This window comes from Vanessa tameamea, chromosome 29 (assembly GCF_037043105.1).
Source record: "Vanessa tameamea isolate UH-Manoa-2023 chromosome 29, ilVanTame1 primary haplotype, whole genome shotgun sequence".
Lineage (NCBI taxonomy): Eukaryota > Metazoa > Arthropoda > Insecta > Lepidoptera > Nymphalidae > Vanessa > Vanessa tameamea.
In genome coordinates, this window is record NC_087337.1 from 3915735 (window position 1) to 3941988 (window position 26254).

General features: G+C 34.5%; 2 protein-coding genes across 4 annotated transcripts in view; one reads left to right on the top strand and one right to left on the bottom strand.

The window, feature by feature from the left end:
* Window positions 1–26254, top strand: part of LOC113396857 (UDP-glucosyltransferase 2-like) — a 191513-nt gene that overhangs the window by 85126 nt on the left and 80133 nt on the right. The window lies entirely within an intron of this gene.
* The window catches only part of LOC113396869 (uncharacterized), a 76684-nt gene that overhangs the window by 42810 nt on the left and 7620 nt on the right, over window positions 1–26254 (bottom strand). For all 3 annotated transcript variants that reach the window (XM_064219702.1, XM_064219703.1, XM_064219701.1), the window contains exon 2: window positions 14021–14392. In XM_064219702.1, coding sequence (XP_064075772.1) covers window positions 14021–14385 — 365 coding nt within the window. In that variant the 5' untranslated portion in view covers window positions 14386–14392. The remainder of the gene's footprint in view (window positions 1–14020; window positions 14393–26254) is intronic.

Below are 26254 nucleotides of genomic sequence, written 5' to 3' on the forward strand. Positions count from 1 at the left end.
CGCTCGACAATAGTTAGAACACCTAGTCAACCTACATTTGACAGTTCAGAAATACAATCACAAAAAACATATTATTTCCCTGGACTATGTGTGTATTTAGGTACTTCAAAGCACTTTTATACGTTAAAAGTCACATGTGTATTAATATCAAATATTATTAGATCGTTTATTTATATATATTTTTATGATATAGTTAGGCGGACGAGCAAATCTGATGGTAAGTGGTCATCACCGCTCATAGACAATGGCGCTGTATGAAATATTAACCATTCCTAACATCGCCAATGCGCTATCAATCTTGGGAGCTAAGATGTTATAACCCTCGTGCCTGTAGTTAAACTGAATTTCCTTTCGAATTGGAAAACAACAAAACTAAATATTGCTACTTTAGTGGGATAATATCTGATGACCCTACCCAGACTTGCACAAAGTCCTACCACCAAGTGAAATATCTGTAAATACATATAAACTAAATAAAAATATATTACCGAAATGTAACTGTTTTCTTGACGGTTTTCGTTGAATCAATATTTCGATATCAATTTCCTCATCTAGAATTACACTGGCTCACTATTCAAACCGAAATCCAACAATACTGAGTACTGTTGTTTGACGGTAGAATATCTATTATTAATTTTCCAAAATATTTTGTGCGAGTTGAGATGGAGATAGATATCTCAAATAAACGTAAAAGTAACTCTGTCTGTGTGTTGCACTTTCACGGCCGGACCACTGAACCGAATTTGTTGAAATTTGTTATGAAACAAGTTTGAACACAAAGACATACTTTTTAATACCTGAAACCAGACGAACCCCTAAAACGTGGACGAAGCTGGTGACGGATATATTATAATAAAATTGTGCTCCTTCAAAACTTTGTATACCTTTTTGTAAGTGCAACAACCAAGGCACAACCAATTTTAAAATGCAAGATTACGATGAAGAAAAATTACTAAAAACACACAGTCGTTATTTTTATTAGTACAATATATTTGTTTTATTGTTTGTCGTTAGGAAGTAAATATTAACATTAAATTTAAATGTTATCTTTTGATAAGATAATTTATTGTGAGGGATTAAAACGATTAATAATATGGTAGTTTATTTTTGTTTATTAACTAGTTGAACCGGTGGCTTCGCCCGCGCAATAGTTGTAAAACATTATAGCACATTAAGCTGATTGGTCAAAAGTGCACAAAGATTATTCTAGTTAACGAAAAGTTGAATTATAATGAGTCCTAAGTATATTCCTTACTTAAGAAATGATCGATTCTCCATACAAACTTCGATCCCCTTTTCACACCCTTAAGGATCATCATTTTTTTTTGTTCTTCCACGGAACTCAAACTATCTCCACACGAAATTTCATCTTAATCGGTTCAGCAGGTTAACTGTGAAGAGGTAACTTTCGCATTTACAATATTAGAAGGGATCGATAGGCAGGCTTGTGCATGAATATAATACTTTGGTATTGAATCTTTGGATGGATATAGAGGTAGTAGACGACCAAAGAAGCGATGGATGGATTGCGTGAAAGACGAACACCTGTTGCGCTGATCCCATATAAAATTGGGATTATATATATATATATATATATATATATATATATACTGAGTACTGCTGTTTGACGGTAGAATATCTATTATTAATTTTACCAAATATTTTGTGCGAGTTGAGATGGAGATAGATATGTAGTGAGCATTAGGATGATTACTTTGGTATTGAATCCATGACCTTCAGTTTGGATCTGGTAGTTCTGTCAGATCATAGTAACCCTACATTAAATAAAAGGTGTTAGTAATTATCGAAGACTCTTCGCTTGAGGAGCATCGGAACTGATCCAATGCGAATTCACTCGACACAATAGGTCGTGATGTTTTCTTCACCCCCAAGCACGAGATGCTACTATAAACACAAATTAAGTACAAGAAATGTTATATTAGTATATCAGTAGTTTTTTCCCGGGATTGAACTCGTAATCTTCAGTTAAGATTCACGTATTCGAGCCACTAGGCCGTATACGTTGTGGTAAAAAAAATCTACAATAAATAATATCTGTTGAGTTTCAATGTTATATCGATATGGTCCAGGAGGCAGCGTTGATAATTACAAAATCATTTCATGTCGTTTTTAATTATATTTACTATCTTAAGTTATTTGTCTCGTCGATATAGTAGCGAGCTAATAAGGCTGCATATCTTGAGATCTTCGGTGCAAACACCAGATTGAGAAATTAAAAAGTTTAATAAATTGAATTTTTCCTTCGCGAAATTCTCAATAGTAATTTGGAAGTCGATAGTGTTTATAAAATAAATCAAATTGATAAATAAGTCGTCCGGTTATAAGGTAGGACATATCAGGAATGAATATTATTTGCATCAGAAACGTTGAACTAGAACGTTACAAAAATTCAAATTAAAAAAAAACTAAAATTCGAACATGTCATTTCGAAGTAATCGAAAATCGCAAAAAATTCGAGCACTTTCGATCCAAAATAACTTTCATTTAAAAATTAAATCTTTTACAAATACAAATTTTTTAAATTGAGAACGTTATTATTGAAACAATTATGACAAATTCTTGTTAAAAACAATCAATTCGAATCATTTTTTATTTAAAACTACATAACCAATACTTTCACGAATTATAAAATCATCACGTGTTTTAACGGTCAAAGAAATTCTTGAACATTGTAAAACTATTAATACTCATTCTATACCTTAATGAGTAACAAATAAGATTCAATATCACTTACATTAATATTTGTTGAAATACCAATGCATCATCATCAAATACAGGTGTAATGAAATGTAAATTCATACGAAATTAGACTCTAATACTTAAGAAATACATTTTCAAATTCATTGTAGGTAATAATTTAATTGGAGCAAATCTTGCTTGAGCTATTATTATCAGGTCATAATTTGATAGTGTTCTCTTTTTAAAATGTAATTCCATTTTTATTTTATTTTTTTAAATTTAGGCCACTTTTATACAATTTACATTTTACGCAAGCAATTTTACACGGAGTGCACTTTGTACTGGAAGTGTTGCGCAAATGCGCTCGGGTCAATGAACCTTCAGCTGTCGCGGGTTTGATGATCCATTCTAAACTATATTTTATTATTGAAGTTATATGTACTTCTTTAGGCGCGTTATTAAAAATATTAGAGTTAATTTTTATGACGTGTACATTTCACGTCACCCACATGAAATCTACACGATGAAGTTGCTCGCTTAACCGCCAATAAAGTGTCACGTCGCTTACACGTCGATATAGACAACTTCAGACCTTATCTTAATTTACAATGTTAATTTTATTACAAGTAGGATAGTTAGATACCAACCACTCGTCGTTTTTTATACCGCCAAACGTAAAAAAAGTATTGCTTCATAATGTTATTGTGTTCCAGTCTGAAGGGTGAGTATGTCTGTTTATATACAGCCCAAAACATCTCAGTTAACATTTCTTACACAGATTATATTTATTAGCGACTACTCATCAGGTCTGCCTATCTAATTGAAATTAAATCTGTACTAATATTATAAATGAGAAAGTAACTCTGTCTGTTGACGCCACGGCCATTACGAAGTGTAATTTTCACATGTAAGGTCGATTTACCAATTAGGTAAAATAAAAATTATATTTAAAGATCAGCTCGATTTGCACACCGCCTTCAGCGCGCGCCCTTTTTATATTTTCCGCTTTTCCCGCGCTTTCGCGATGTGTGTCAATCGAGATGACATATGCATAAATACACAGATAATATATATTTATATCAAATATAAATCTAATACTAATGAATATGTTATTATAGATCTGTGTACACTACAAGAAGCAAGCTTGAACCCAATACCATAGGTTACTGTTTTATGCCTAATACCTAACCAACGGCTAAAACTCTAGCCAGCATACTTGATATTTATATGTACGTATATAAAAGAGTCATATTATTAACTGTGACATTCTCGAATCTCGGTACAATGTTAGTTAATCAACACTTTGAAGTATAAATTTACAACATTAATATTATATTTTTCCAATTCGATATTAATGTTAATAGTTAAGAAAATCGGTATTTTTTTGTGACAAACTTAATTCAATGAATATTATAATCAAATCAAATCAAAATATACTCAAGTATAAAAACAACAATGTTAAACACTCATTTATTTAATCTCCAATACTATTAAATTACGACATATATTATTTTCAAACATATTACGACATTATTTTCAAACATATTACGTCTTTATTTTCAAACATATTACACATCACAACTCCAAATCAATATACAAAATGTTCGGCTTATTATACTTTGGATTTATTATACTTGAATTCGCAAATTCACAAATTATCCACACAATTTTACTTGGTGGTAGGGCTTTGTGCAAGCCCGTCTGGGTAGGTACCACCCACTCATCAGATATTCTACCGCCAAATAACAGTACACTATTGTTGTGTTCCGGTTAGAAGGGTGAGTGAGCCAGTGTAATCACAGGCACAAGGGACATAACATCTTAGTTCCCAAGGTTGGTGGCGCATAGGTGATGTAATGAATGGTTAATATTTCTTACAGCGCCTTTGTCTATGGGCGGTGGTGACCACTTACCATCAGGTGGCCCATAAGCTCGTCCGCCAACCAATGCCATAAAAAAAAAAAAAAACAATCACAATCTTAAAAATAACTATGTTTTTATAAAGAAAAATGATACCGCAGACCAGTTTTACTTAAATCCAAAACGCCTCTCCTGTAATGTTTCCTTCGCTAGGGCGCCGAATAGAGTGAACTCGGCATCTGTCGATCATGCGAAGTAAGCTCGGTGCAGATGTCGCCACTTGTCAAAACAGGCTAGCCAACTTCGTACCGAATACATTTTTATTATAATTTTAAATGGCGACAACAAGTAGGCTTTTACAAGCACTTTTGAATCGTCATTTAACAAACTATATTAAGTGAAGCTACCACCGTTTCGGAGTGTAGATTCTACCGAGAAGAACCGGCAAGAAACTCAGTAGTTACTCTTTTTTCAACGTCTAAAAATACAGTCATGTTAGTTAAGTACAATAATATATGTATGTTATGTCTCCTGCCTGGAAGTCAACAAGCATTAACTCCACGCTTTTTTATCATCAATATAATCTCGTATCGAATAATATGCCTTCTTTACCAATGTATTTTTTCAAATTTAATTCAAGCGGGTTACGACATTTTTATTTTAAATACAGAGATTGTCAAAGCTGAGAATGCGTCGGAAACAATAGCGGCCAACAGTTGCCCTCAGTACACGCACACTAGTAAAGTAGCGTGACGTTCGGCGTGTCAGGCGTGGCCGTCACACACACCAAGATAATGAAGTTGGCTCGTTGATCTTTTCTTTTGTAGTACGACACTCTCTAGATATATTTAAATAATCTAAACTCTTAGCATTCGTTTAAAAGATTTTAAAAACAAAAGTACAGTCAGAGTAAGAAAACGTTCGTCAGTTTTCAAATTCATTCCTTTATCAAGTCGTAAACTCTTAGTACATTTTGAAACTAAAGCATTAAACAGAAAACTGCACATAAAATTAAACTAACATAGTATGATAACTAGGTTCAAAATAGTGTACATTGCGACGCAATATGTCATACTCAATCGGTAAAGCAGATTATCGCGCATACTGAGCACACGAAAATAGACCTTAAGGTGACGAACCTTTTCTTACCCCGACTGTACATAACACAATGTAACATAATATTCTCGCTTTTATAATACAAGTCTCAATATAAAATCAAAGACAGATGGAGTGCAGGGAACATTATAGTGAAGCAAGAAAAGCGAATACAAAAAACATTACCTATCTTCAAATATGACTGCGATTACTTTTATAATATTTCAAAAGTATTCTACTAAATCAAAAAATGGCGGCAATATTCGTCCGATAAATTAATAATAAAACCAATGTATTGAATCAAACGTTTGAGTTTCGAATGCGAGCCGCGCGAATTTTATTTTCGATTGTACAAATAATTATTTTGAATATAGAACAGGTGTTCAAATTAAAAAATATATTGTACGAGTCTTACTTTCATCTATTTTCATCTTTGTAAAACAATCTCTAACACATTTTAAAAGTAGAATAATTAAAAGTTAAAAAACTAGAGCAACTTTTTTTAAAAAATACACCTTTTTTATTGTATAAAAGTGCATCCACACAAGTGGTCCTGTTTCCAACAGGTCCACATTTAATCCTGGAAGTATGAACTCCGCTACCCACGAACGGAAGCAGCGCCAACTGTTCACGTGATTTTTTTTATTCGCGACTATAAAACATACGGCATTCGTTAACTCCTAACCTTTTTTTATATTTTATCAAACTTTTGTATTGTAAAATTTAATTTTATTTAATATTAACCAAATCAAGTTCGAAGTTTATTTTTTTAAATTAATTTAATGTTAGTCAATTAAAATTCCATGTCAGAAGTTTTTATTTGTTAATATTATACATTTATTATAATATTATTAGTCATGTAAATGCAGAATAAAAATCGTCTTTGAACATACATACGAGATTGAAAAAAAAAAAATTATCAGCTATCATTTTCTGAATTGACAAAGAGAACGATTATGTATCAATTAAATCGTATATATTTTGAATACCGCATCGACTTTTGATAGCCGCGATGTCTCCATAAACTATCATTAAAAATGTAATCACACAAAATTTAAATTTAGATCAAAGCGTAATCAAGAACAATATTAAAAAAGCAGCTATAAATAAAAAATTCAAATTTAGAACGTTCGCTGTCAAAATTATGGCACAGATTAAATACAACTTCCGAGTAACGTTTGTTCTCTTTAGCTTTCGCTGAAACTTCTCTAGTCGCCTATCACTACTATTAGCGTTCAATACACAAAATTAAGAATGTATATCATAGAACCTTAATCCTAAGAAATAAAGCCTATATTTGTTTGTATAGAATAATTTCGAATTTGGTAATATTAGAATTTGATACGCATAATTAATGTTGCGTGTTATATCGATGTTATTTATATAGGAATAAGGTTGATTTTCGTTTGTTTTAATATATATTGAAAATTGTTATTGTTTAAAAATATTCTGCCATGCATGTGGCCAACTCGAGACGTAGTGGCGTGATGTGACAAGCGTTTTTTCATTCGTTAATGTTGATTAAATTTGAGGACTCTATTACCTTAGCTTTATGGTTTAAATTACAATAATTTTCAAGATTTCTCATTAAAATTCTGTATGCGATTGCATAATTCGTATTTATCAATTTTTTGAATTAAATTTAAAGTATTTAAAATTGCACGTTTTGTAATGTTCTTTCTTGCAATTTTTGGCGGGAATTATTTTAATTGTGTTTAGAATGACTACGAACAAAATCTTTTAATTTGAAATGTCACATTATTTTTAAATTTGGAATCTCATTGAATTTTGTTGCAAGTATTCAAAGAGGTTGAATAGTAATAATCTTTATACTTTTTATTTGAAAAATCTTTTTTTTTAGAAGTTAAGAATCATTTTTTTTAAATCACTTTGATAATTTAGTAAGTCAAGGCATGTTGAACGGATTTTGATGTCACTTTCGCTAGTAACGGAAGCCGTCTATTTCCGTTTCCGAATGACAAATAAGGATTGCTGCAAAATTATTTAATTATAATATTGAACTGATATGATCTATATTAATATTATAAATGCGAAAGTAACTCTGTCTGTTGCTCTTTCACGGCCAAACTACTGAACCGATAATGATGGAATTTTGTACTAAGTAAGCTCATATTACGAGGAAGCACATAGTCTACTTTTTTTGGTTAATACCCGACGACCCAACCTAAAAACGCGAGCGAAACCGCAGCGACAACTATATAGTTATAATTTATTATTTGAATAATGAAGCATTGGGGAATTTAAGCTGTTTTTTTGGGAGGGGATTAATCAAAGACAGCACTAGGAAGTATAAAACATATATTTTTTAATAAATCCGCAAGTGTGAGATCTTGGCCCATGTGTGTGATACGGTAAATATAATAATTAATTGTTTTAATTAAAAATGTTTATGTAATCTATCTGTCTCTCTGTTTGTTACGTACACGGCGGCTAAACCATTGAATCAATATCGAAATTTGTTATGAAGAAAGCTTGATCTCGAAGACATCGTCTCACACCGTAACCGTACCCACATGGGACCGTGTAGGCTACACGGTCCCATGAGGAACTGGCCGGGTGCAAGAGAAACTCCGATACAACTTGGGAACCTTCAAGAGCCGGTAGAGCACCTGCAAGCCACCGTGTTACAATTATCCATGGACAATGGTAGTCGCTTTTGAATACATCATCATCATCAGAAAAGGTATCCGTACTCTCCTGAATTTAGACCAGTCAGAAGGAATACTAAGTAGGAGGACTATGCCCACTGCGGAAAACTGTCGCGGGCCACGCACTTCAACAATTGTCGACGAGAATAATTGTCAGTGCGTATAGACTGTCGCTACGTTCTATGGGGCATAGTAGTCGAGGTGATACTTGTAATTATACCTGATACGTTCATTGTATCAAAGGGAGTAGTGGGCAGACTCTTTAAGGAACGTCAAATTTAGATCGTTTTGAGTCATTTTTTTTAGATGAGGTACCATTTTAATTTATTGAGTTCCGTTTAGGGTTCCGTACCCAATGGGTTTTTTATTTTTTATGTCATAGGTGGCAAACGAGCAGGAGGCTCATCTGATGGAAAGTAACTACCACCGCCCATGGACATCTGCAACACCGGGGGGCTTGCAGGTGCGTTGCCGGCCTTTAAGGAAGGAGTACGCTTTTTTGAAGGTTCCCAAGTCGTATCGGTTCGGAAAAAACGCCGGCGAAAGCTGGTTTCACAGAGTGGTTGTGCGAGGCAGAAAATGTCTTAAAAATCGCGCTGTGTGGATTTTGGGACATCTAGGTGGTGCGGGTGAAACTTAGAATTTTGACGAGATGTCCGAAGGTGAAATTCAGTAGCCGGGATTAATCCAAACTAAAAAACAGAATAAAATGTATATTTAAGGGGGCTCCCATACAACAGACGTGATGGTTTTGCTCGTTTTTGATAACGGCAACAGGTAGACGTTTGAAATATTCACAGAATATTTAATTATATACTTTAAAAATAAATAATAAAATTGAAATAACATTAATATTCCCCGGGCTCCCGTACAACAATTCATGATTTTTTGACACTTGATACGGACATGATTGACAATGATACGGAAAGAACAGTTTTTTCATTAAAAGAAATGAGTACTTATATGCCTTAAAATAATTTACTAAAATAAATTAATGTTTGTATGTTTGCGTTCTGTGTGTTCGTAAACTATTCACCCGATTGTGATGAGACTGATGGTCCAAAAACATTTCTACGTTTGTCCTTCGATATAATAGTAATGGCGACCCTTATTTACCGGGTCCGGTATTAAATGTACTTAAATAAATTTTATTAATCAACAAAACATATTGATAACACTATTTCTAACTCAGTGTTACTGTCAATATCATTCGATGCCAAATTCTATATATAAAAAAACATTAAGATCAAATCGTCTGAACGAAAATTATTTATTGCTTGATTGTCTATATATAAATAAATGACAAACTGGACTTAATAAATTCACCTTTGCGTATAACTAACATAAAAAAAAAGAATTAAATTAGCGCCAATTTTTTTTGTTATCTGTCAGTTTTCGATTAAACAACAAATTACGTTATATAATAAATGCTTTTGTAGATCTTACGGTATATTTTCTATCGATATTCTTTAACTATATTCACGAAATGATATAAAATTAGTTATTAGAAAATCGCATTGAATATGTAAATCTATGGTTTTTTATCAAACTATTTATTGTAGTAAGTTATCAGCGCCCAAACTATGGCGCCGTAAGAAATACTCCTTAATACGCCATCAACCTTGGAAGCTAAGATGTTGCTGTTTTTGTTTATGTCCCTTGTGCCTATAATTACACTTACTGAACCTTCAAATAAGAACACACCAATCCCAACAAGTGGGCACAAAATCCACATCATCAAATCACAATATCATATCAATAATTTGAATAAATAATATATTATACCCTGTACAAGTTAGCTTGATCTTTTTGACAGACGTAATTTTTTCTGACCGACATAACTTTGCAATGACGAACATATTATTTTCTTAATTTAATGATTTTGAAAATTGTAAAAATATTTAAATTTAAAGTCCCTAAAGATTCAAGCGTTATCCGAAAATTTTAAGACTTTTTATTGCTTCAAAGTGAAATTTAAATAGAAACACTGAAAATAATAGACGCTTGTACAATGTTACATCGGTCGGACGGTAGGGACGCGAATGACAGGCAGTAACTGCTACAAATGTCGATTACAAAAAATCCTGATTAAAGATCATTGTTAAGTTATTGTTACGAACGGGGGTCCTTTTGGTTGGGGTCTCTTTAGCTGGTATAACTCCTTTTAGAAAAAGAATGCAAAAAAATAATTGAATTCCAATTTGAATTACGCATTACATCGTTCCACAGACTGTTATATAAATGTTATATTTTCTGTTTCCCATCACTAGCCCGTCTGTCAAAAAGATCAAGCTATCTTGAACAGGTCATAACAATAAATTAAGATGTGAAGTTGTCTATTTCGAGCGACGACACGTTAATGTGCGGATTAGCGAGCAACGTCATGGTGTAGATATGACGTCACAAACGTTCATAACTAATAAAATCTTCTCAATCGTTTCAGTACTTTAGGTAGAATTCTGTGACAATTTAACAAGCAAACAAACAACACAATTATTTATATATATATATAAGATCTATTATAATATAACATTTATTAAGTGTGTCATCTAAAATTTGTATATTTTGATTTAATAATGTAAAGAGTCCTATTAAAAATACACGTAGTTTAAAGTTCTACCTAAATGCGTTTGAAGTAACACCAGGCGATGTTTATGAGAGCTAGACGTGACGACGGACATTCAACAGTAGGCAACGTTTAGATGAATACGGGAGAAGCGAATGGAAATGCTTTTTTACGAATCTGACTTTTTTTTTTAGGTTTATTTGTGCCGAGGGCACGGATTATTCTACCAAAAATAAACTGAAGAATATCGATAGTTAGTCGATACTAGGGATACAGTTATACCTCAATAATCATAGCTTGTATATTTATAATCTGTGATCATTTAATAAAAAAAAAAAAAATGATTCGAAATAATAACAAACAGAAATTTATTTAAATTAAAATATGAATAAAAAAAATATTTCACCGTATGAAATAAGCGCAAATAATTTGTTATTCAAATAAGACCATATGATATGTATATAAAATTAAATAATTTTCTGTGTAGTAGTCTCGAAATGCACGTCATTTATAAAAACCAATGTTATGCGGAGGAATGAGGACCATGTTGTGAGAAAGGTCTTGTGCATGGACGTGGATGGATATAGAGGAAGGGACCAAAAAACCATGGACGGATTGTGTCAAAGATTATATGGCTGGAAAAAATGTTACTTGTGAGACTATATAAATTACATAAAATATATTTTCAATTAATATAGCTATTATTAAATAACCATAAAATTTAACGCAAACACGATCATAAAATGTCAAAAAGAAATATTGTCGATGGACGTGGATGGTTATAGAGGAAGATGACGATCAAAGAAACGATGGATGTAAGAATGTTACTCGTGAGATGACGTCAGACAGAGAAGTATGGAAGAAGAAGACATGCTGCGCCGAACTCTAATAAAATTGGGATAAAGGCAGGAGGATGATGATGATGCTTTATAAAAAACAAAATATTCTATATTCAAATAGCCTTATTAACGCATTTTGAATCGTCATGCTATTGTTGAATTAAATGCAAAGCTACCACCGGTTCGGAATGTAGATTTCACCGAGAAGACCCGGTAAAAAACTCAGTAGTTACTCTTTTTCAACATTATTTAGGTAAAATGAGGCTCTTCAACGAGGCGTGATGGGGCACCTTGCGGTCTGGCATGGCGAGGACTACTACTGCAGTTGATTCTCGCTGACTGTATTTGCCGTCTTCGCGTTTGGAACCAACTACCACTAACCACCAGGTGGAGTGGAGCCATAGTCATACGTTCGCTATACCTAGACGCCGTACGATAAAACGAAATTTTCACTAAGTACTCGATGCATCAGGACTTATAATTCTATAAACAGACTTGACATCGATAACCACTATCAAAGTCTCTTTAGCTTTAAGAAATCATTATTATACGCTCTAAGTGAATATTTTTTATTTTAAAGGTTTACAATTATGTTTGTGTGAAGCCTTAAGCCGCATCTTTGTCTAAGTTTAAGTTTTTATAATTTAATTTAAGAGTGTTTTACTTTTTTATTGTTATTAAATAATTGCTGTAAATACCTGTAGTGGTGTATCACTTTGCATCGGTCCGTGTAATTTTGATTGCATTGTTTTTGTGAATGTGCCGATGGTGTTTCAAATATATAAATATGCCGGATTGATAAACAAAGTAGCCTACTTGAATAAAGTGTATTTTGATTTTGAAATCATAAAATAAAAATAAAATAAATAGTAACCCAAGGGAAAAGCGTTATGCCCCTTGCACGTGACCTTCCTTCTCTTTTTACATGCGGCTTTTTAAAAATAAACTTGCTTTTTATTATCGTTTTAATTCACACGGGATTTTTAATACCGATTTCATTTCATTGTCTATGTTATATATTTTGTAATTTAATTGCATTTTTGCTGCGAATTTCAATATAAAAAACACGCAGCTATGTAACCACCTATTTGACATTAAAAACTATGTTGCTGTTGAAACACGGACCTTGGAGTAGTAGTGCAAAAAGCTTCATTAAAAGTATAACACGTCGCCTTATTGCCTCCACTTGTGCCAGGAGGGCTGGTTCGTTTCGCCCAGAGAATCGGAATTGCGATTCAACGGGGAAATGCCGCTAGCCTTCTTGCCACCATTCACACCCCTAAGGGATAAAACGGGGGATTGGAAGTTCGTGTTTTATATATTTCACGAGGTCAAAGCCGCAGGTTCAGCTAGTATTTGGATATATTTCAAATGACATAACAATTTTCAAGTAAATATAGAACTCCATAATCTTTTAGGATTTACATAATCTGAGATATACCTATCACATAGCTTTATATTGAACCCGATAATGTGTTATCATTTCTGAATACATTTAAACATACTAACATATATTGAATTTGTACAACTTATGCAAAATCAATATATTTCCAAGGTTTAATTTAATGTATGTCTTCTGTAAACGATTTTCATGTCTATGATAGTCAGCAATGGAATAAAATCCACTAACAAATCGTCAGTTTCTTATAATCGAATCGAAATGTGATCTGTACTAACACAATGATCCAGTCGCGGTTGCGTGGTTACCGTTAGATTTAAATTAGTGGAAATATATCACTTTTTTGCCGTCACGTCCGTCACGCCTATTTGCCGTCCGACCTATGCCATAAAAAATGCCGTCTTGGGCCCGTAATACCATCACTGTGAAATATTTATTGATACAGAAATTTTGTAGATGGCCTTAGCTTTCGGTGTGACCCAGAGATGGTGGAGCGGGAAAGAGCCGATCCCGCTGGACTCCGTCAGTTCTCCCTTAGCTCGGGGCTTAAAAGATAGGGCGTGACCCTGGGGTCATGGATACATGAGGTGGGATCCTCCCGTGTTCTGTTTCGGACGACGGAGTTGTCGGGGATGTCGAGATTACCTTACCTAAGGAGAGCTCCACGGAGCACATCAAAGGGAGCCCACATGCGTTATATCGCAAAGATCTCGTAGCCTGCATTACAACCAATCCAAGGCTATGCGTAGACAATTCGCTAATTGGATTTTTTTTGAAATGTATATATTCTGGGTTCAAAATCTTGCCACCGCGATTCAAAAACGAACATTATTTGATCTGCGCCATCTACTGGTACAAATTGCGTACTTATAAGCTAATGTTGATAACTTACCCATCAACGCCAACGAAGGTCTCCTTAGCCGTCACACCATTGAAATGAACTCTGTTTTCAATTTCACCATCAATTAACACATCAGTCATTACGAAATTAATAATCTCCCTATTTAGATGCCGCCTCAAGTACTTTATTTCACTCAAAACTCGCTTGTCTATGAAACTGTCGTTACTCACTTCGTGTCTATGCCTTAATTTCAAATCACTTTGTCTTTGGCTAGAGTTCGAATGTTCTAAATTCAAATCGCTGTCAATGTCACAGTTTATCGAACCTAGTAGCAGGAGGAGGAGGGCCGGCGACCGGAGCATTTTCTTCCACGCTATCGGTGACTTTTTCTTCGCTTTTGGTGATTTTAACTCCATCGCTGATCTGAAAATAAATTTTACTATAAATGATAATGTATTAACTATATTTCTCATATTAGAAGATAGGATAATACCATCACTGTTTATAGACTGACCTCGTTTGAAATTTTAATCATTTCTGACACAAACAATGCTTTGATATGCTGTTCCTTGTGTCTGAAATTACGGTATTGTTCAATGTTTCCTCATTGCACACATTGGGACCTTAGCTACTCTGGACCGGACTGAAGTTAGCCACAGGACCTTTAGTTTTTGGAAACAGCGTGGGTTATGCAGCCGATAACCTTAGCTAAGAAATTTATATGAAATTAATGTAATTTAAATATTCTATTATCGTTTATGATTGCCTCTAGTGGGCTTATTATATCACAGACCTCGAAGATTCGAGAATCAAAATGATTGGACTAGGATCTTTAAAAAAAATTGTGAGTTTTCTGTCGAGAAATTCGCGTCAGTTTAGAGTCCTAATGGATCATGAAAGCGAGGGAATATAGAGTGCCCATAAGTTTACTTATTCTTCAGCACTTTGATAATATATTCTGTCGGAATCGGTCAGGAGGACGTCATCACCACTAGACTTCCTCAATAAACGACGTAATACGTAAAAGGAGAGGCGTACCGTAATATGACTGTGCAGAATGCAGTCACCCAAAATAAGTGATTCACGAGTTATGATATCATAAACAGACCCACACGATTTCGATCTAATGATGTCGTTTGACCGATTTCGACCACGGCAATCTCAAGGAAGATCAGTCACTATAGGACATACTATAGTGCTCAAGGCTATTCCCTTACTCTGATAATACGATGGAACGGCAAACCCAACACGACCGGAAAGAGTTCAGGCGCGTAACCAACGGATTTACGGGATTTTCCGCGGCACCGGAGTATACCCACTCCCAACTGTCAATACTCCGGGATGTTGCTGAGAAGTTTTCACCAGAAAAACTCAATAACTTTTTATCGGTCCGACTGGGAGTTTCATTGCATTAATTGCTATTTAAATTCGACATACAGTTTTATACCCCTGTACAAGATAGCTTGATCTTTTTGACAGATGTAAATTTTTCTAATCGACATAACTTTGCAATGACGAATATATTATTTTCTTAATTTAATGTTTTTAAAATTGTAAAAATATAAAAAAGAAAAAATATATATAAAACAAAAGTTCCTAAAGATTCAAGCGTAATCCAAAAATTTTATGAATTTTCTATTATATATTACTGCTTCAAAGTAAAATTTAAATAGAAACACTGAAAGTATCGTCGGACGGTAGGGACGCGAATAACAGGTAGTAACTGTTACAAATATCGATTACAAAAATCCTGATTAAAGATCATTGTTAAGTTATTGTTACGAACGGGGTTCCTTTTGGTTGGGGTCTTTAGCTGGTATAACTATTTAAAAAAAAAATAATTCTAATTTGAATTACGCATACCGTCGTTGCATCGACCATTATATAAATGTTATATTTTCTGTTTCTCATCACTGGCCCGTCTGTCAAAGAGATCAAGCTAACTTGAACGTACAGTGATTTTGAGGACGCGCATTCATATTTAAGAAACGTCACGCTACAAAATAATCATTATCATTAATTGTATAATAATTAATGTGTACGTACTTAATTATAATTCAATTCTCAATTAACTATGTTGTTCATATATTTAATTGATACTTATTTTTAGTGGTGATTGTCGACATCGTCGCAGTGATGAGAAACGAAATGAAAATTTAATTTACCTGTTTTTACTCGTAAGTGAATTATCTTTTTATTTGACGTTTTGATTCTGGATTCACAACACTTTACATAAGATACGTTTTGTAATCACCTAGGCGATATTTCTAATGTATTTTAATTATATCAACTTTTGGGGAGAGGACTGATTATCCGTAACTCAAGTTATTTAATCAGCCTAGCTAGGATAGCCAGTACTTGACCTGTGTTTCGTTTGATGACCATATTGTTATACATTAAGTCTTTGGCACAGTTCAACCATGTAATTGAATTTTAAAGATGTTTTTTGTGTGAAATAAATATTATTATAGATGACACTTTTTAGCACGTGTAAAGCTACCGCCGAGTCAGTAGATCCTACCGAGAAACTAGCAAGAAACTGAGTAGTAATCCTTGTCTATTTTAATTACAGAATTTGTGTCATTTAAATACAGTTAAATCGATACATCTTCTGCTTGGAAATCAACAAGTACTAACTCCACGCTTTTTGTCGCGAATATAATCTTGTATTGAGTGATGTGCCTTATTTATCAATCGTTTTTTGACATGAGATTCAAGTTTACGGTACTTACGTGCGGCGGTCGCATTGACACGTAAGCACCAAATTTGCTAGTGAGCAAAGTTAAAAATAAACTGTGATATATTCTTATAGAAAGGAATTACGCGTCACAGGGAAAGAAGGACGTATTAGCTTTGGGAAGTCGTTGCTTAAAATCGACAATGCGTACACCGGTCCTATTTTTCCTAAATTTACTACACGAATTATAATCCTATATATTTAAAACCATTTGATATAGGTATAGTATACATTGGTATTACTCGGTGGTAGGGCTCTGTGCAAGCCCGTCTGGGAGGTACCACTCACTCATCAAATATTCTACCGCCAAATAAAAGTACTCTCTATTATTAAGAGTATTTAAAACGGGATATTTGCCATGTTTCTTATTTTCATTTGGTGGAGCTCGATATTTCGACATTATCTACGAATGTCTTGTTCACGAGAACGTGGTAAATATCCCGTTTTAAATACTGTTAGTAATAAAAATCATCATCATCCTCCTGCCCTTATCCCAATTTTACTTGGGGTCGGCGCAGCATGTCTTCTTCTTCCATACTTCTCTGTCGGACGTCATCTCACGAGTAAAATTCTTTCTAACCATATCGTCTTTCACACAATCCAATCCTGTTAGTAATAAAAATAACCATGTTAATTTAAAATCTTACATAGTACTCTGTATTGTTGTGTTCCCGTTAGAAGGGTAAGTGAGCCAGTGTAATCACAGGCACAAGGGACACAACATCTTAGTTCCCAAGGTTGGTGGCACATAGGTGATGTAAGCAAAGGTATTTCTTACAGCGCCTTTGTCTATGGGCGGTGGTGACCACTTACCATCAGGTGGCCCATATGCTAGTCCGCCAAGCAATGCCATAAAAAAAACATTATTATTGATTAATATGTTTATTTATGTATACTTAACGACTTATATCAATTTTAATTTTTCGCGATTTGGTTATATATGTACGTCGCCAATAATAATTAATATATATATATATATATTAGACTATTAACTCGTCCTCCACCAGAATCTATCGCATACGAAATACATTTTTATAAAAATGAAAAACATGCTAAAAATAATGCAATTCCTATCAGCTAGCAAATATTTTTACTCTTAATTTTCGATTAGATAAAGCGTGTCAAAACTTTAGCCTAGTTATTGTGATAAATAATACGAGCTATTCCGTAACTCACTTCGTATATCACTGTCGGAAACCGACTTATGATATGATGTTTTGATGCGCGTGTTATACCTCTCTGTAAACTAGCCACCGTTCCCGACTTCGCACGGGTCTAAATACAACTTTTAGTTTGAAAACATAAAAAGACAAATTATTGTGTTGTCCGATTCGGAAAGTTAAAGTTCTCATCTTTTCTGTTCTATAATATGCATGTATTATACATGTAAACATTCCTCTTGAATCGCTCTGTTTATTGACGAAAACCGCATTAAAATGCGTTGCGTAGTTTAAAAGATCCAAGCGTACAGCGGGAAGCGACTTTGTTTTATACTACGTACAGTTAGGTATGTGGGCATTCTGGAAAATGGGCTAACTGTTGGGATGTGGTCGTAGACGTTGGCGTTGTAAGATATATTAACCATTCCTTACATGGCCAATGCGCCACCAACCTTGGAAGCTAAGATGTTGTCCCCTGTAACTTTGGTTACACTGGGTCACTCACGAAGCAAACGTAGCTGAGTTTATGTTATTGTTTACAATCTATACTAATAATATAAATGCGAAAGTAACTGTCTGTCTGTTACGCGTTTGCTACACGACTGAACCGAATTTGATGAAATTTGACACGAAGTAAGCTTGATCCCTCATAAAAAAAATCAAAATATACTTTATTCAAGTAGACTTTTACAAGCACCTTTGAATCATCATTTTACAAACTACATTAAGTTAACCTACCGCCGGAATGTAGATTCTGCCGAGAAGAACCGGCAAGGAAGAACATAGGCTTTTATATCTAAATCCGAGAGAAATGCTAAGAAATGGTTAATATTTCTTACATCGCCAATTTCTACGGGTGATGGTGACCCCTCACCATCAGATGACTCATTAGCATGTCGACCATATTTTATAAAAAAGAAACATACGTCGCAGGTTCAAATCCAGACAAGTACCACAAACTTAATTTGTATTTATAACGCATAGCACTGAATAGCGTTTTCAATCGATGGTCAACAGGTTTTACTAACGTGCCGTTATCTACTCGTGACGTCTAAGTTAACGCGGTTTACTGAATCTATTAATTATATAGTTTGTTCCGGCTTCGCTTGACAATTTCGTGTTGGAATCTTTAAGTTTTAGTCGACATTGCGTTGCGGTATCGCTTTCCGATGTGATCCTTCGTTTATTTTGTTTTAAATAACATTGAGGATATTGAAGTGATTTTTTTTACATTAAGGTCCTGTAAATTTCTCACTGCTGGGCTAAGGCCTTCTCTTCCTTTTGAGAAGAAGGTTTGGAGCATATTCCACCACGCTGCTCCAATGCGGGTAGAATACACATGTGTCAGAATTTCGTTGAAATTAGACAAATGCAGGTTTCCTCACGATGTTTTTCCTTCACCGCCGAGCACGAGATGAATTATAAACACAAATTAAGCACATGAAAATTCAATGGTGCCGGAGCAGGATATTATATTTATATAATTGTATTTAACTAACATAACTTTTTTATTTTAAATTTTGGAAAAAGTACTGAGTTTCTTGTCGGTTCTCGGTCGAATCTATATTCTTAATCGGTGACAGCTTTACTTGATATAGTTCTGTAAGATGACGATTCAAAAGTTGTAAAAGCTTACTTGAATAAAGTATATTTCGATTTTGCTATGAATTCATATAGTTGACAAATTTTGAACAATTGTGACTGAAATTCAGGATTGATTTTATTAGGATAAAATAATAATAATAAGATGACAAGTTAAAGTTCTCTTTAAGGTGAAGTTTTTCTAGAAGATCGTGAGCGCGTCCACCAAACATTACCTTTAACCGAATATCTCATAATAGTTTAAATGTTTTTATGGCACAGAAAAATATTGACTACGATTCTCGAGGTTTGGCTGCGATACGATTTTTTTTCGCACTCAATACACGATTGAAGGAACTTTGTACGATAGAAAAGAATCATCAGATGTTCAGACTTTGATCGCTTTAGAACTCATTTTTCATTGTTTCCGAATAAGAATAGATCATTGAAAAATATATCGTCGTGCTTAATATGCATTACACGAAGTATCTCAGGAATCAGTTTTGCTTATTTACTAAAACAACAAAGAAAACGATACCAAAAAAATTTAAAATGAGATCTCATCGAGCTTCCAGAAGTTTCCAAGTCGAAGGCCGAGCCTTTCGACGACCTTGCCTAAAAGTATCGTTAAAAAAGTCTATTGACCGAGCCTTTACCTGAGCTTAAAGAAAACCTATCTAAAATTAGTAAGAGTTCAGTCGATCAACAGCGTTCATGCGTAATTTCGAGAATGGTAAATTAATTTATTAAAAATTTAAAAATTTAACTTTGTGGTAGGTGTGCTAGCCCTCATGGTACCACCAAATTATCACACATTCTACCGCTATACAGAAATATGTACTTGGTAGTGTGGCGCTAGTTTTAAATGTAACTGAATCAGATACATACAGATGGTCAATTTGTCGATTTTATATCTATGTAATTTTATTTTTTAATCACTTTAGCCCGTCGTCGTAAAAATAGTACTTGAAATTGACGCGGCGTCAGTCATATTTACTAGTGATCCGCCCCGGCTAGTCACGGCAATTTTGTGCATTTTATTTGTCTCACAATCGTGGTTCCCCACGTGAAGTTACAAGGGCACTTGATGCGTCCTAATGATAAAAAATGATCATATTAAGTTTTTTTTTTAAGGTTAGAAGCTGCGATTTCACCAGCTTTGAATTTATACTATTGACGTGACTAAAGTGAATAATTTAAGGTGATTATAAAAATAATTAATTCGATAAAACTGTTATTATACGATAGATACGGCCGTTATCAACACTTTAATATCATTGGATTACTGTTTATTTGGGCTTTGTGTAAGCCTTTCTGCATGCGCCAACCTTTCATCAAACATTCTACAGCCAAACGACAATGCTTATTATTTATGTGTTCCGGTTTGTAAGGTGATTTTGTTAATGGTAATAAACATACGGGACATATTATCTTGGTTCCAACGTTGGTGGCACATTGGCGATGTAAGGAATGGTACAAATTTCTTGCAGCACCAATGTCTTTAAAGAAAAAAATTGTTCACGAATATGTACAATTATGTAAAACAGTTCAGTTGCCAACGAACAATCCAAAAGTATCGATCACTTTTAGAGAGTCCCTGAGAGTTAACATATATAATGACTGACATTTGACAGTTGCTGGTAGTGTACGTGTGTAGTACGCGAATTTGTCCATGTGTGCGTTGGCGTGAGTGTTTGTAAATATTAGTCTATTTTCGGTTTCATAGCGTTAAGAGCTACGTATGTCGTTTATTTTCGCACACTTTCTCAGTTAATGTAGGTATGTAATGGTGTCCTCTTGACCGATTTCGTCTACCATCGCCAATGATAAGTACGACTAAGACACGTTTTAGAGCAAGTGTGTGCGTAAACCCAGGTCTCTTTTACTTTGCTCTTACAATTCGATGAGACGGCAAATAGCACGACAGGAAATATCCAGGCTCAACAACGACAGCTTTACTTGCTTCCCATAGCACGGAATCGTACAATTCCAACTTCAGGACTCCGGGTTGATACTGAGAATTTTTCGATAGAAAAATCCAATCCAATAACTACTGCCCTGACCTCAGGAATGAAGCTAGAATTTTGGAATCTATGGTCTTTATATAGCCACTGGAACAACGAGGTAGTTCGTACTATAGAAAAGCTATATGGTCCAATAAAGGTCGACCTTCAAATGAATTCCACAAACAAATCGAAATAGACCACAGATTATTAATTTCCCGGTAAAGTTGTTGCTAGTACCGAATACCGGGAACGCGTAGACTTTCAACAACATGACGAATTTTCCTCGTTTCCTTATAAATCTATTTCAGTTCAAATCTCAATTACAATGAATTGACGTAATTGTTGATTAATGAAGATATTGCGGTTTTGAAATTTCCTCTATATGTGTGCGTGCGCGCCAGCTTGCTCGTGTGCGTTTAATTGCGCTTGTTACAACCCGGTACCGATAGATGGCGCTGATTCAATATGTCACATTTCTGAATCGCGCTGGCTAGATATTCGTTTGCTTTAAATGAAGCACCCTGAGGAAAAGCAGTCTCCGAGCCCTTTGTGGGCTTCCAACCTGTGTGGAGAACTATCGATAGTCAGATTATCGATAGTTGACCTCGAAAACTATTCAGATTAATATATGATATATTGATTGATATCGATATATCGATAATATCGCTAACACCTTAACTATCGATAGTGGACTATCGATTGTCTATCGATAGTGGACTATCGATATGCAACACTACTTCCAGTCTAACACCTTTTGTCAACCATCCTTTGCGTAGTGCAGCTCGTCTAGCCAGTGACCGAAAAAAACAACGATTGCGCACCCCACCGATAGCCCTCGCCCAATAGACTGCGCCCTAAGCCGAAGTGGCCTGAGACACATCTTCACGAATTGAGGATGGACGTCACTATTAGAGCTGTCTTTATAAACACAATGTCATAAGGGAAATAATTATGAATTGGGTCTCACATAATGTTTAATTATTGGGTCTTAAAGAATGTTCCGTAGCTGTATAGTTTTAAAAAAAAAAGATTGACATCTCTCACTTGCTTCTGGAACGTTCTCGAATGTATTAACATACGGATTAAAAAATCTTTTCTCATCTTTTTGGTGTTTGCATTTCCGACATTAATCTATCAGTCACTCGGAGCCAGAGATGGCTCAAATTTCAAGTCAATTCTTACTAACATTTGCGCCCTGGTAATATATAAAGTAGCATGATTTAACTTCCTCCGGGGGATTAAATCGGAATATTAGTCAGAGTCGGATTTAAAGGTCTGGATGCCCTAGGAGTGGAGGCCCTAGAGCAACAGAGGCGTGGAGACCTTAATAATTATATTACGAATTAATTAGAATATTTTAATTTCAATATCAGTGTCGGTAACTCTTAAATCAGTAATTATTGACATTAATATAATTTGTCCATATCTAGACATCTGTCAACTCGTCGGAATCTCTCGTGTGGAATTAAAAATAAAATCCGGCCCTGATATTAGTAACTCCTCACAGTTACTAAAAACATTGCTAAAAAAAACTATACAAACCTTTGATTAATTCTAAATTACTAAACAGCTCTATGTTAACCACTTGATAATACACATCCCGTCAAAATAACTTGCAAAACTTTGTAACGAAATCCCAAACGCCTTTGTCAAAGATCGCAATTAAAAAAAAAAACAATAAGATATTAAAAAAAAAAAATTGTCACGTCGTTTTTATTTAAAAACAGAATACTTAATTATCCTTTACCTAATTTCGAACAATACATGAAGCAATGTACGGTTAATATTTATTTATACGGACGCCATTACGAAATATGACTTTTAATCAAATTACACGGACATAGAACACTGATGTGTTTGGAAGCGCCACGTCTTCGTTATAAATTAAAAAATATATACGACATATATTTAGCATTTAAAACATTTTTTACACTGTGTATAAGTCTAGTCACGCACTTCATATTAAAATAATTTCTGCGATAGTATCTCAGACAGAGTTTTAACTCATGATCGTAGTCCTCTCTCCCACACGCGGATGAAACGCAAGTGGAAATATTTATATTTAATTCATTACATTCCAGAGTAGATAGACAAGCAAATGGGACAGCTGATGGTAAGTGGTCACCACCGCCCTTACACATTGGCACTGTAAGAAATATTAACCACTAACTTTGACTAACAATGTCCCTTATGGCTGTATCTCTCTTTTACCGGAACATCTGATGTGTGGAGGTAGCCTATAGCCACAAAGCCCTACCACCAAGTAAAGTATTTAAATATAACATAATATATCGCCAATTAAACTAGTACATATGTTAAGTCAAGTTACTTAAGCTAAATTGTGAGTTAATTTAACGTATATTTACATACAAACACAGCCCGAATATAAATAAACTGTCACATATATACGCGTGGAATAATTTATGACATAGTTTTTTTTTTTTTACAAATCCGAGTATTCTCTTTGTATGACTACGTTACTAATGAAACAAGAACTACAATCAATTGAACTATTCGTTTAAAAATATGCCGAATGAAAAATATAGTAATAAGCTATATTATTGTAAAGTTTCATTAAAATAGTAACAGACATCCGTACATACAAACTTTCGCCTTTATAATATTAGTAAGGATACATAAGTAGATTGGCGGCAAAATGAATTACACATGGATTACATGATCTTGATCCTTGAACCAAGCAGATAAAATCTATCAATCAGTCAAGTCCAATTTGAGGAACTTTTAGATTTTATATATGACACATAACATGGACTTACACTGTGCGAAGTGTTGGAAATTCGACGGCAATTTTTTTTTTTCTTGATAAATAAAGTCTTGTCAAAAAAAATGAATCATTAATGCCTTTGCCTATACAGTTGGTTTTTTTTTTAATCTGTGAGATCTACTGAACGTTTCGGCATGAGACTATGAACAATCGACGCGGAATCGTCCGTAGATCTGCCAAACAGTAATACTGTTATTATGTTCGACTTTGAAGGGTGAGGAGACTTAAGTGTGTCATAACATCTCAGTTCCCAAGGTTAGTATCGTTATAGGCCACTCCTTTGGTATCAAACCCACTCCTTATTTAAAGCACAGAGAAGCGGATCACAGCTAGAGAATTATGAAATCATGTTAACAATATTAAAATGAGATATAAACAATCTGATAAACTTAACGTGAGGAGTTACAAGCGACTTTGGTTATGTTTTTTGAAATAGTTATTTACGTTAGGACATTTTGTATATTATAAAATCTCTCGATCCTTATTAGGAGATAGATGACTATGTGACGTATAGATAGACATCTAATTCTAAACAAATTACCCAATTTTAATGATTCTCTAGAAATATCCGAACTTTTTACAATCCAGATGTCGATCTTCAAATTTTTTTGGCAATAAATAAATCAATTAACAATTTAATTGACAATTTGAAAATAACATTTATTTTATTGAAAAAGGGAGAAGTTGACCCAGCTGGTGGAGATTTCGGGTCTGCTGTGCTTCTTTAAGAATTCACTTCAAAGGCAAACGAGCTAAAGGCCTGATTTGACGACCTCCTTGGTCAAATAGTGTGTACACCGGTTTTCATGGGTACGTCTCTCCGAGGTCCCGGGTTCGATTCCCGGCCGAGTCGATGTAGAAAAAGTTCATTAATTTTCTATGTCCTCTTAGGTCTGGGTGTTTGTGGTACCGTCGTTACTTCTGATTTTCCATAACACAAGTGCTTTAGCTACTTACATTGGGATCAGAGCAATGTATGTGATGTCCAATATTTATAAAAAAAAAGATGGCAAGGAACTGTCGTAGGAATTTGCAACAAAGGCTTACAGATGCGTTGCGGCCTTTAATTGAGGATTAGTCTACTTTTCTTAAAGCTGGTTCGAGCTGTTGTGTTAGGCAGAAAATGTCTTAAGAATTGTGGATTGCCATACATCGAAGTGTGAATCGAATTTCGTACTCTTATATCAATCCTGAAATGTCACAACCGCCGTAAGGTGATATGCTATTTTGACGTCTGTAAGCTTTAAATGAAATGATTGTTTTCGCGTCATCTTTGTTTGACATTTGACGGTCATTTTTGTGCTCATTTTCGTGTTTGTTCTTCTATTTTTAAATGATAAACCAATATCATATAACTAAAGTCACTCAAGAGTATTTTTTACAGATTTTGCTTTTCCTCTTCATGAATTGTTGAAGTAATACTTCTTAAACGACGATTCGTTAATAGATACGTGGACGAGGATGACAGCAAAATTTAAAGAACGCGTCATGTATAGCATTCTCCGTTACCGTTACAAGAGAAAGAAGTAAGATATATAAGTAACATATAAGTCTCTTTTCATTCTCCTACGGAATGAAAAGAGACCTATATATTCTGACGCTACAGCAGTTGACCGAAAGAGAGCAAGTTATACAAGGTGATTGAATAAGAAAGTATGGCGTATGCGCGTTTTAGATGTACGTCTCAGATCATCATCATCATCATCAGCCCACATTTGTCTACTGCTGGACATAGGCCTCTCTAAATGCACGCCACTGTGGTCTTTCTTCGGCAACTCGCATCCAGTTCCGGCCAGCCGTCTTGCGCAAATCGTCACTCAGATGCTACATATAAACAGTTGAAATATAGCATAATATTTATATATATATATTCTGCCGCCAAGCAGCAAAACTTGGTATTATGTTCCGGTTTGAAGGGTGAGTGAGCCAGTGTAACTACAGACACAAAGGACATAACATCTTAGTCCCCAAGGTTGATGGCGCATTGGCGAAGTAAGGGATGGTTAATATCTCTAA